This window comes from Globicephala melas, chromosome 3 (genome assembly GCF_963455315.2).
Source record: "Globicephala melas chromosome 3, mGloMel1.2, whole genome shotgun sequence".
Lineage (NCBI taxonomy): Eukaryota > Metazoa > Chordata > Mammalia > Artiodactyla > Delphinidae > Globicephala > Globicephala melas.
In genome coordinates, this window is record NC_083316.1 from 56,787,442 (window position 1) to 56,800,791 (window position 13,350).

The window sequence follows — 13,350 nt, forward strand, 5'->3', positions numbered from 1 at the left end:
AGAAAGCTTCTTAAGAGTTAGATTTGTTAAAAAATAATGATCTGCTTTGTATGACTGGAATTTGTCAGACACATGCCATATTGCCACGTGGTCACAGTTAACTCCAATATCTCTTTCCTACCTCACTTTTTGACTTTCCCCGCCTTATCAGTCCCCTATTTCCTACACATCTTCTTATTCTTTCTCTATCTGGCACAGATATCATGATCCACAAATCAACAGTACTGACCATAAACCTCCAGCTGCCCCCTGCTCTGGATTAATCGAACTGTCTTTGCTACTTCTTAAATACTGTTGGGAAAAGTTACACTGCTAGGAGGATTGGTGGCTATAGAAATCCGTGGTCTTCAACATCAAGTGGACCCTTCATACCATCTGCCAATTTTTCCTGTTCCAGATCAGCTTTTATCTTCCATTCACCAGAGCAACTATTTGATACCTTTATCACTCTTCTGAAGTTCTCTTCATTCAATTTGAGCACTTCTGCTTTGTAGGGAAAACAGGTGACCCTTCACGTTTTCCCCAAAACTTATAGATACATTTTCATGTGAATTATCTTCTTCCTAACCAGGCTTTCTATTTATGGTCTTGGATAGCGTAATTTTTTTCTTATCCTTAGGGACCTCACTCTATCAAATAGATAAATTCTCTCTTTAAACTTTTCCCTCTCTGCTGCCTTAACTTTTTAGCTTGCTGCAGTTTCTTTCATCTTAAAAAGATTCAAAGAATAGATGGGGCTCACTGTCTTTACTTCTTTACCTCACCTCAGGTGAACTCTTCAATATTTTATGGTCTGCCATCCATCCGCATCATTTTCGTGAAATTATTGACAGATATCATAAATGATTTAACTGTTGGTGATCCAGATGGAGTTGGTTCTCTTGCAAGATCCCTGTAGCTTACACAGTATGGTTCTGTGTATTATAATTTTATTTAGTTATGGTATACTAGCTATAATGTTGAATTACTACCGTTAATCTATTTTAGAATTTAGAAGGACTTTGAACATGAAAGTTTGGGTTGCTCATATTTTCCTTTTTACGAATTTGAAATCCCACTGCTTCCTTTTTACTGTTAGTATTCCTTTGGTTAATGAGGGCTTGCAAAATTACCTCATTGAAAGTAGAGGTGTGCTTAACATTGGTTTCATACATATTTATTTAGTGTGTCTTAAAGCATGTGACTATTTGAAGTAAAGCCACAGCAAACACTGAGGACATTAATGTGGACAGAGATTTTTACATCTGGGGTAAAGAAAGGAAATTTACTTAACATTTATGGCCTTGTGGAAATAATATTACCTCTCTGAGCTTTAGTTACTCGTTTGTAAAATAGGGATCATGATACTTTTCTCACTAGGTTATTAAGAAGGTGCTTTATTAATAACCCCACAGCTGGTACTCATGAGTATGAGTTTCTTTTGCCTATTCACACTTTTTCCATGCCCCCCAGAACAATGAAAGGTAGAATTTGGAAGCAGTGGACTGTGGACATTGTAACGTGTTTCCAAAGTATTCTCTCATACCTTTTGTCCTCAGTAGACTCATTTCAGTGTGTATGATTGGACAGTGAGGAAACAAACCAAAGTTTAAGAAAGCTGTCCAAGATAAAACCATCATATCTACAGAAGGAACTGAAATTAGTATTTTGACCTTTACTTAACATGTTTTGATATATTTTTTTTTAACTAGTCATCATAAATATTTCAGTATACCTGGAATTCCATGTTTACAGACATTATGGTTCCCTTTTGGTGACAACATAATATTTCAGATTAGATATAATATTCTGATTTATTTAACTATTTTCTTATTGGAAGTTTAAGTTCTTAATGTCTTAAGAAGTTAGAATTTAAATTTCCAAACTTTTTATCAGACTATGATAACCTTGTCGGTAGAGCTCTTTTTTTCCTTTTTGATTTATTTCTTTTGGATTAATTCCTTTAAGTTTACTGTTTTTATATTTTAAACACTGTCATCTCTTTTATTAAAAGGAATACAAATACTGAATGTAGGCTTATTGTAAAAATGTCACACCATTTAGAAATAAAGTAGAAGATGGATACCGTCCCTTTTTAGCCCACTCACCTCTCTGAAGACAACAGTTTATTGTATAGCCTTCCTAGATAGTCTCTGTATATAAGTTATTGTATAGGTAATCTAATTTTTTAAATAATTTTTATTGGAGTATAGTTGATTTACAATGTTATGTTAAGTATCAGATGTACAGCAAGTGAATCAGTTATGTGTGTGTGTGTATATATATATATACGCACACATATATATTTACACACACACACACATATCCACTCTTTTTTAGATTCTTTTCCAATGTAAGCCATTACAGAGTATTTACTAAGTAGCGTTCCCTGTGCTATACAGTAGGTCCTTATTAGTTATCTATTTTATATATAATAGTGTGTACATGTCTATCCCAATCTTCCAATTTATCCCTGTCCCCCTTCCTCCCTGGGAACCATAAGTTTGTTTTCTACATCCCTGACTCTTTCTGTTTTGTAAATAAGTTCCTATGTACCATTTTTTTAGTCTCCATATATAAGTGATATCATATGATATTTGTCTTTGACTGACTTCACTCAATATAACAGTCTCTAGGTCCATCTGTGTTGCTGCAAATGGCATTATTTCATTCTTTTTGTGGCTGAGTAATATTCCATTGTATATATGTACCACATCTTCCTTATCCATTCCTCTGTTGATGGACATTTAGGCTCCTTCCACATCCTGGCTATTGTAAATAGTGCAGTGAAGATTGGGGTGCGTGTATCTTTCCGAATTATGGTTTTCTCCAGATATATGCCCAGGAGTGGAATTGCTGTATCATATGGTAGCTCTATTTTTGTTTTTTAAGGAACCTCCATACTCTTCTCCATAGTGGTTGTACCAGTTTACATTCCCACCAACAGTGTAGGAGGGTTCCCTTTTCCCCACACCCTCTCCAGCATTTATTGTTTGTAGATTTTTTGATGATGGCCATTCTGACTGGTGTGAGGTGATACCTTATTGTAGTTCTGATTTGCATTTCTCTAATAATTAGTGATGTTGAGTATCTTTTTATGTGCTTTTTGGCCAGCTGTATGTCTTCTTTGGAGAAATGTCTGTTTAGATATTCTGCCCATTTTTGGATTGGGTTGTTTGTTTTTTTGATATTGAGCTGCATGAGCCGTTTGTAAATTTTGGAGATTAATCCCTTGTTGGTTGCTTCGTTTGCAAATACTTTCTCCCATTCTGGGGGTTGTCTTTTTTTGTTTATGCTTTCCTTTGCTGTACAAAGGCTTTTTTAAGTTTAATTAGATCCCTTTTGTTTTTGTTTTTATTTTCATTACTCTAGGAGGTGGATCAAAAGAGTCTTGCTGCAATTTATGTCATAGAGCGTTCTGCCTGTATTTTCCTCTTAAGAGTTTTATAGTTTTATAAATGGCTTTACATTTAGGTCTTTAATCCATTTTGAGTTTACTTTTGTGTATGGTGTTAGGGAGTGTTCTAATTTCACTCTTTTACATGTAGCTGTCCAGTTCTCCCGGCACCACTTATTGAAGAGAGTATCTTTTCTCCATTGTATATTCTTGCCTCCTTTGTCATGAATTAGGTGACCATAGGTGTGTGGTTTTATCTCTGGACTTTCTATCCTGTTCCTTTGATTTATTTTTCTGTATTTGTGCCAGTACCATACTGTTTTTATTACTGTAGCATCGTAGCATAGTCTGAAGTCAGAGAGTGTGATTCCTCCAGTTCCATTTTTCTTTTCTCAAGATTGCTTTGGCTGTTTGGGGTCTTTTGTGTTTCCATACGAATTGTAAAAGTGTTCATTCTAGTTCTGTGAAAAATGTTATTGGTAATTTGATAGGGACTGCATTGAATCTGTAGATTGCTTTGGATAGTATAGTCATTTTGACACTAGTGATTCTTCCAGTCCAAGAACATGGTATATATATCTCTCCATCTGTTTGTGTCATCTTTGATTTCTTTCGTCTGTATCTTATAGTTTTCTGAGTACAGGTCTTTTGCCTCCTTAGGTAGGTTTATTGCTAGGTATTTTATTCTTTTTGATGCGATGGTAAATGGGATTGTTTGTTTAATTTCTTTCTGATCTTTCACTGTTAGTGTATAGGAATGCAGGAGAGCTCTGTGTATTAATTTTGTATACTGCAACTTTACCCAGATTCATTGATGAGCTCTAGTAGTTTTCTAGTAGCATCTTTAGGATTTTCTATGTAGAGTGTCATGTCGTCTGCAAACAGTGACAACTTTACTTCTTTTCCATTTTGGATTCCTTTATTTTTTTTTTCTTCTCTGATTGCTGTGGCTAGGAATCTCTCATTATTTTTATCTTAAATGGAAATATGCTTTATGTGTTTTACATGTAGAGGGCTTTTTGTTTTTTCAACTTTACTTAATTTGTTTGTTTGTTTGTTTTTGGCCGTGCTGCATCCAAAAATAAGATCCTTGCAGGATCTTAGTTCCCCGACCAGGGATTGAACACTGCAGGGCCCTAGCAGTGAAAGTGCAGAGTTGTAACTGCTGGACTGCCAGGGAATTCCCAACTGTAATTTATTTTTAACCAAGCCCTTAATGATGGAAATTTAGATTGTTTCCATTGTTCTTGTTCTTGCATCAGGGAACATTGGTCTTTAAAAATTGGGAATATTTGTTCATATATTTGAGATAAATTCTTAGGGGAAAAATTGAAAAAAAAATTATTGTTTTTATTTCTAAGCACTCTTGATAAGTAAGCTATCTTATCCCCACTAAGATTCCATCCAGTAGATCCCATGCATGAGTATTTAAAAGGCCTGAGATATATATTGGGAGTATTCATCGTCTGAGAAGGGCAGACAAAGAACATGCTATAAGGCAATATTAGCAGTGGTGGTTGTTGTATTGGTATTATTAGTATTCATGAGGTTGTTAAGACTTTGAGATCTTTAGATCTTTGTTTCACGAATTCATTTCTTTATAGGTTGATTCCTGTGTTAGTGAATGGCATGAAGTACTCAGATATAGATATCATCCTACTTAAGGTAAGGAAACTATTTCCTGATGAATAGGGAAGATTATTTTTATGGACTTAGTAGATCTTTGGATTTGACTAACAGAACATTTATTTAGAGTAGGCCCTATGTAAATAGGCTTTCTGTCATATAGTATGCTATGGAGTTCAAAGATAATGAATTTGGGTGGTAATAGATTCTAGCTTAATTGGAACTAACTAGACGGTGACACTAATAGAGTTCGGATCCATTTCCTGTTAATACAAATTGTTCGGAGTTTATTTTAAAATATGTTAAATACGTTCTGATCTTGATTCAGATACTCTAGATTATACCAGCTGGTGGGAAACCATATAATGTGGTTTGAAAGTGCCTGATATCTAACATGGGTTATGTGATAGCCTGTTCTCCCCTTCACAAAGAAATATTTTCTGCCCAGGGGAGTGGTTCTTAATGAAGAGGTATACAGTTGACCCTTGAAAATGGGATGTTAGCAGCATTGACCTTCAGCTCAGTCAAAAATCCCTGTATAACTTTACAGTTGGCCCTCCGTGTCCATGGTTCCATATCTGCAGATTCAGCCAACCATGGATTATGTAGTAGTGTTAAGACTTCATTTATTGGAAAAAAATCTGCATGTTAGTGAACCCGCACAGTTCCAACCCATATAGTTCAAGAGTCAACTGTATTTCAAAATAATATGCATAACCCCATCTGAATATTCTCATTCTTCCACTGATATACATATTAGCTTATAATGAATATAACCAAAATTTTCCTTTAAAAAAAATATACAGGGTGATGTTGAAGAAGATGAAACAATTCCTGATAGTGAACAGGACATAAGGCCACGTTTTCATCGATCAAGGACAGTGGCTCAGCAGCATGATGAAGATGGAATTGAAGAGGAAGATGATGATGACGATGAAATTGATGATGATGATACAATTTCTGACTGGAATCTAAGTAAGTCAGAGAGGGAGAAGCACAGTCGCTTGCTTTGCTAACAGTTTTGTTGAGAAATAATTCACATACCATACAGTGCCCTCATTGCATACAGTTCACATACCATACAAAAGGTTACAGTTGAGTGGCTTTTAGTGTATTCACAGAGTTGTGCAACCATCACCACAGTAAATTTGGAACATTTTTATCACCCCGAAAAGAAACCCTGTACCCATTAGTAGTCACTCCCATTTTCTTCCAGTTCGCTAGCCTTAAGCACCGACCAATCTATATTCTGTCTCTAGGAACTGTTCTGGACATTTCCTACAAATGGAATTATACAAAAAGTGGTCCTTTGTGACTGACTTACCTGTTCATCATTTGATGGACATTTTGTTTCCCCCCTTTGGCTATTGTGAGTAATGATGCTGTGAAGTTATGTAAAGTTTGATGTGTAAACGTAAGTTTTCAATTCTCTTGGGTATATACCCAGGAGTAGGATTACTGAGTCATATGGTAACTTTATGTTTAACCTTTTGAGGTACTACCAGGCTGTTTTTTAAAGTGGCTCCACCATTTACATTCCCCCCAGCAGTGTCTTAGGGCTCCAGGTTCTCCACATGCTTGTCAATACTTTTTGGTTGTCTCTTTCTGTTATAGCCATTCTGGATGTGAAGTGATAATCTTATTGTGGGTTTGTTTTTGTATTTTCCTGATGGGTCTGCTCTTCATTTACTTGTCATTTTATTCCTTAAAAAGACTTTATCTCACACTGTCATTTCTCAAAGGGGTATATATTTTGTTTGATACTGTGAATTAGAAACATTGACCATAGAAAACAACTTTTCCTGTTTTCCTAACATAAACTTATTTTTTTGTGTGATAATTTGCATGAATATTGATTATCATGCAATTTTCCAAAATTATATAAATTGCTTTTGTCATATTCAGACTTACAAATATGCTTTTTAAAATCTTGGTTTTCAACCTTACTTGCAAATCCACATCATATATTAAGCCTGCATTCTGGGCCACATACTAATTAGATAACTTTGGGGAGAATCTAGACACCTGTGTTTTGCTTTTGCTTGCGTGCTGGTTTTTAAATCTTGCTGCTCTAGTTCACAGCACATTTCACGTTTTGGGCCATGTAATTCTTTGTTGTGGGATCATCCTGTCCATTATAGGATTTTGAGCAGCAGCCCTGATCTCTGCCCAGTAAATGGCAGTAGCGCAGGAGGTGGGAGGAGAACACACACAAAATTGTGACAACCAGCAGTGTCTTGAGACATTGCCCAGTGTTCCTTGGGACACAAAATCACCCCCAGTTAAGAACCACGCTGTGATTCAGAGGGTTGAGATTTCTAGTAACTAACCGATAGAGCAATTAAGGACATGAATCATCAGCCTGAACTCTGTAAATTATTTGGAATTATGCTGATTACTGCCCATTTAGTTTCCTATAACTAACGGTTCCTTAGAGTGACTAACGTGCCCAGCGCTAGGCCAAGGACTTTGTATGCCTTTCACATTTAATCTTTCCAACAGCCTTGGGTAGGTAAAGATACTGCAAAAAGAGAAACTCCCTATGGTTAGCTTAGCTAGTACTGGTGGCACATGTAGTTTTGGAACCCAAATCTCACACAACAAGAGAACCCAAGGTCTTCATTACTACCACAGAATTACTTCCCAGTGTATTCCTACTTTAAGGTTGGTGGGGAGCATGCATTAAGATTTAATGTAGATAACTGCAAAAGTAATAATGTGTGTTGAATTGGGGTGGGGGGGAATACTTCCTTTTCACATCCCACCCATCATTATGTTCTTCCAGAAGTTTTTCTATGCAGATACAGAAAAACGGGTATACGGGCTTAACCAGCTTTTGTTTCGCTTCGCTTTCTTGCACTTCATAGATAACTGCATTTTTTATAAACTAAAGGTTCGTAGCATCCCTGCACTGATCAAGTCTGTTGGCGCTATTTTTCCAACAGCATTTACTCACTTTGTGACACTGTCACATTTTGGTAATTCTTGGAATATTGCAAGCTTTTTTGTTATTATATTTGTTAGGGCAATCTGTGATGAGTGATCTTTGATGTTACTGTTGTAATCGTTTTGGGGCTGTGTGAACCATGCTCATATAAGATGGCAAACTTACTAATTAGTAAATGTGTGTGTTCTGACTGCTCCACTCACAGCCGTTCCGCATCTCTCTCCCTCTCCTTCAGTGTCCCTGTTCTCTGAGATACAACAATATTGAAATTAGACCAATTAATAACCCTTCAGTGGCCTCTAAGTGTTCAAGTGAAAGGAAGAGTCAGTTGCATGTCTCTCACTTTATTTTGTTTTTGGCTGCGTTGGGTCTTTGTTGCTGGGCGCAGGCTTTTCTCTGGTTGTGGTGAGCGGGGGCTACTCTTCGTTGCAGTGCGCGGGCTTCTCATTGCGGTGGCTTCTCTTGTTGCGGAGCACGGGCTCTAGGCATGTGGGCTTCAGTAATTGCAGCATGCAGGCTCAGTAGTTGTGGCTCGCGGGCTCTAGAGTGCAGGCTCTGTAGTTGTGGCACACGGGCTTAGTTGCTCTGCGGCATGTGGGATCTTCCCAGACCAGGGCTTGAACCCGCGTCCCCTGCATTAGCAGGCGGATTCTTAACCATTGCACCATCAAGGATGCCCCACGTCTCTCACTTTAAATCAAGAGTTAGAAATGATTAAGCTGGGACTTGAAGCCCGCGAACTCCAGCTACTGAAGCCTGTGCACCTAGAGCCCATGCTCCGCAACAAGAGAAGCCACCACAATGAGAAGCCTGCACACCACAGTGAAGTAGCCCCTGCTCACCGCAACTAGAGAAAGCCTGCACGCAGCAACAAAGACCCATCGCAGCCAAAAAATCAGTCAACTAATTAATTAAAAGAAATGATTAAGCTTAGTGAGGAAGGCATGTAGAAACTGCGGTAGGCCAGAAGCCAGCCCTCTTGCGCCAGTTAGCCAAGTTGTGAGCAAAAGAAAAGTTCTTGAAGGAAGTTAAAAGTGCTACTCCAGTGAACACACAAAAACAAAACAAGCAAAACAGCTTGAATGCTGATAAGGAGAAAGTGTTTGTGGTTAACCAGCCACAACATTCCCTTAAGCCAAACCTAGTCCAGAGCAAAGCCCGAACTCTCTTCAATTCTCTGAAAGCTGAGAGAGGAGAGGAAGCTGCAGAAGAAGAGGTTGGTTCTTGAGGTTTAAGGAAAAAAGTCTTTATATCTCCATAACATAATGCAGGGTAAAGCAGCAAATGCTGATGTAGAAGCTGCAGCAGGTTATCCAGAAGATCTAAGATAATTAATGAAGGTGGCTGCACAAAACAACAGATTTTCAATGTAGACAAAAGAGCCTTCTGTTGGAAGAAGATGCCATCGAAGACTTTCATAGCTAGAGAGTAGAAGTCAGTGCCTGGCTTCAAAGAGCAGGCTGATTCTTGTTAGGGGCTGATGGAGCTGGTGACTTTAAGTTGAAGCCAGTGCTCATCTACCATCCCGAAAATCCTAGAGTCCTTGAGAATTACACTAAATCTACTCTGTGCTCTGTAAATGGAACAAGAAAGCCTAGATGATAGCACATTTGTTTATGACAAGGTTTACTGCATATTTTAAGCCTACTCTTGACACCTACTGCTCAGAAAAGATGATTTCTTTAAAAATATTACTACTCATCGACAAAGTACCTGGCTACCCAAGAGCTCAGGTGGAGATGTACAATGAGGTTCATGTTTTTTTCACATCTGCTAACACAGCATTGATTCTACAGTCCATGGATCAAGGAGTAATTTCAGAAATACACTTTGTAAGGCTATGGTTGCCATAGGTAGTGATTCCTCTGAAGTATCTGGGCAAAGTAAATTGAAAACCTTCTGGAAGGGATTCACCATTCTAGATGCCATTAAAAACATTTGTGATTCATGGAAAGAGATCAGAATATCAGCATTACATTAACAGGAGTTTGGAAGAAGATTCTTCTTAGGGGGTTCAAGATTTCAGTGGAGAAGGTAACTGCAGATGTTGTGGAAATAGCAAAAGAACTAGAATTAGAAGTGGAGCCTGAAGCTGTGACTGCATTGCTGCGTCTCATGAGAAAACTTTAATGGATGAGGAGTTGCTTCTTATGGGTGAGCAAAGAAACTGCTTTTTCTTGAGATGGAATCTACTCCTGGTGAAGATGCTGTGAAGATTGTTGAAATGACAACTGAGGATTTAGACTATTACATAGTGTTGGTTGATGAAGCAGCAGGAGTGTTTGAGAGGATTGATTCCAATTTTGAAAGAAGTTCTCCTGGGTAAAATGCTGTCAAACAGCACTGCGTGCTACAGAGAAATCGTTCACGAGAGGAAGAGTCAGTCCATGCAGCGAACTTCACTGTCATCTTATTTAAGAAACTGCTCATAGCCACCCCAGCCTTCAGCAGCCACCACCCTGATCAGTCAGCAACCACCAACATCAAGGCCAGACCCTCCACAGAAAGATTACAGTTTTTCAAAGACTCAGATAATGGTTAGCATTTTTTAGCTATAAAGTATATTTTAGTTAAGGTATGTACATGGTTTATAGACATAAAGCTATTACACACTTCACTAGACTACAGCATAGTGTGAACATAACTTTTATATGCACTAGGAAACCAAAAAGTTCAATTGACTCGCTTTGTTTTGGTGGTCTAGAACTGAACCTGCAATATCTGAGGTAGGCCTATGTCTTCTTTTTAGGAGGGAAGGCTGATGTTCTAGAAGTGAAATCAGATCATATGTACTCTGCTGATTCTTTTCCATATATCATGCAACTCATTCTGTGTCAGTACATAAATATTTCATTCTGTTTCCTGGCAGTATAATATTCATATGAATGGGTCTACCATACAGTAAGTATAACTAAGACCCTTTTGATGAGTAAGGTGTTATTTCTGGCCAACGTAACCGCTTTATTTAAAAAAAAAAGGGGGGCAGTCGTATACAGGATTAAATATCTTCAAACTTTGTAGAGGTAAAAATAAAGTGTTGTACATACAACAAATTTTATCTGTATATAGATACAGATAGATTTATAGATATATAACTATAAATGATAATGGAAGTTAATGTAATGTCTTTGAATTAAATATTTCCTTAGGAAAATGTTCTGCGGCTGCCCTAGATGTTCTTGCAAATGTGTATCGTGATGAGCTTTTGCCACATATTTTGCCCCTTTTGAAAGAATTACTTTTTCATCATGAATGGGTTGTTAAAGAATCAGGCATATTGGTTTTAGGAGCAATTGCTGAAGGTAAGTCTAAATCAAACTTGAACTGTAAAGTCCTCAATAGGTGCTAATGTGACTAGGCTACTTTAAGGACTTGTTACTCTATAAGCAGAAACTGTTTACGTACTTTGCTGTCTTGTGTTGCTAATAAGACTATTGAAGTAGGTGAGACTATGATCCACATTAACCTTAAAAACGATATTTGAGTCTAAAAGCCATCTTAGGATAAGTTTTTACTTTGAGCTAGTTAATTATTATTAAACAACCATAGACTTACTTATAACCCCAGCCAGATATTTTGCAAATGCTTTTGTTATAATAAAGAGAACAGAAAAAAAAAAGAGAGAACAAAATGAGAGGATTCTGATGTCAGAAGCATCCCTGTTGCTAGAAAAATAACTTCTATAGGTAAGTGTAAGAAACGTAAGTCGTGTCATCATCCTCTATAAAGGATCATTATTCTGTCCTAGCTGTAAACATCTATCTACAAGAAATTGAAGCATTTTACAGGCATTTTTGAAAGCCATAATTTCTGTAGCAGAAGTAAAATGAGCTTTCCTAACCCTACTGAAAGATACTTAAAGAGCAGTTAGCGCTCATTTCAGTTATTTCTTTAAAATAATTTTGGAACAGATTATTGCAATATATTTATTGGAATGGAGATGATCTGAATATGTTTCATGGATGCACGTATCAGTTTAGTATGCAACTGAAATAATTTTGTTTTAACCAAATTTCAGCACTTCCTGAAATAGTTCTGTGGTTTTTATTCCTAGGTTGCATGCAGGGCATGATTCCGTACCTACCTGAGCTCATTCCTCACCTTATTCAGTGCCTCTCTGATAAAAAGGCTCTTGTGCGTTCCATAACGTGCTGGACTCTTAGCCGCTATGCACACTGGGTAGTCAGCCAGCCCCCAGACACGTACCTGAAGCCATTAATGACAGAACTGCTAAAGCGTATCCTGGATAGCAACAAAAGAGTACAAGAAGCTGCCTGCAGGTGAGACATTCTTTGTTATCTGTATCTTTGACCTGATGGTTTTATAAATCCAAATGAGACTCTACCTAGACATCCATATTTACTGTTTCTTCACATTTTTTTTTCCTTAGTGGCTTTAACAGTGGCATCATCTTTCACCCTAATTCCCACACAGATATCTGGAGTGGAAGTGGCAAGGGTCCTACTCTTGAAGGAATAAAAAAGTTTGAGCAGAGTGACATTATTAGTCGACAGGTCAACTGTGATAACAAGTTGCCACATGGTGATTCAACTCCAGTAGCCACTCTATCAGTTGCATTTGGGGCTGTCTCTGTTTTTACATCAGATCAGCAGTTAGTTTCATTACTACCAGCATTTCCGTTTTCTGGAACAAACCTTCATGTTCTAAAAAGCCTTGCCACCTAATGTTTATAGTTCTTAACTTTTCAAATAAAATTGCTTTTACTGTTGACTTTGTTAATAAGAAATAGCTGTTGAAAGAGAGGAAAGTAAATTTCAGTGTAGCTGGACTTTACCAGATCTGAAGCAAAAATGTCTGGAAGAGTCCTAATTCGTAAATAATGTGAAAGAAAGTTAAACAAGGGAGCTTTGGTAATTAATAGCACTCAGTTTTTTTTCAAGCGGGGGGAGGATACCAATTATGCTTGGTTTCCTGTAGATTATTCATTCAGCAAGTTTTTTTTTTCAGTTCTCTACTAATTGTTAGGCATATATTAAATGCCGAGCTTACATTCTCTGTGTCTTAAAATTTACAGGCTAGTAGGGTATACTGAACAACTATATAATTATAATTTGTGGAAGGTGCCATGAAGGAAATAGATATAGCTCAGTGTTAATGAATAAGACTTCAGTTAACAAATGGCTTAAGCCTGTCATTTTAGGAAATTCTTACCTGGCTAAAACAGAAGAAAATAACCTTAATTTTACAAACGAAGGGCCAGATACACCTTAAAGTCGAGACACATTTAGGTATAAATTGAAGTAATTGCCCTGAGGCCCTGGAGTTTGTTCATTTCTTGTATATTTGTCCTAAAAAATAAGCTTCAAATAAACAAATGTATAATAACAAATGCACTGTGCATTCTAATGTATAGTATGGAGCCTAGAGAAAATTTTAAACT

At 37.3% G+C, this 13,350-nt stretch overlaps 1 protein-coding gene across 1 annotated transcript in view; it reads left to right on the plus strand.

Annotated features, from left to right (window-relative positions):
• Positions 1-13,350, plus strand: part of TNPO1 (transportin 1) — an 83,837-nt gene that overhangs the window by 55,678 nt on the left and 14,809 nt on the right. Inside the window, exons 10-14 of the mRNA XM_060295509.1 lie at positions 4,981-5,041; positions 5,809-5,977; positions 11,099-11,251; positions 12,004-12,229; positions 12,340-12,505. Coding sequence (XP_060151492.1) covers positions 4,981-5,041; positions 5,809-5,977; positions 11,099-11,251; positions 12,004-12,229; positions 12,340-12,505 — 775 coding nt within the window. The remainder of the gene's footprint in view (positions 1-4,980; positions 5,042-5,808; positions 5,978-11,098; positions 11,252-12,003; positions 12,230-12,339; positions 12,506-13,350) is intronic.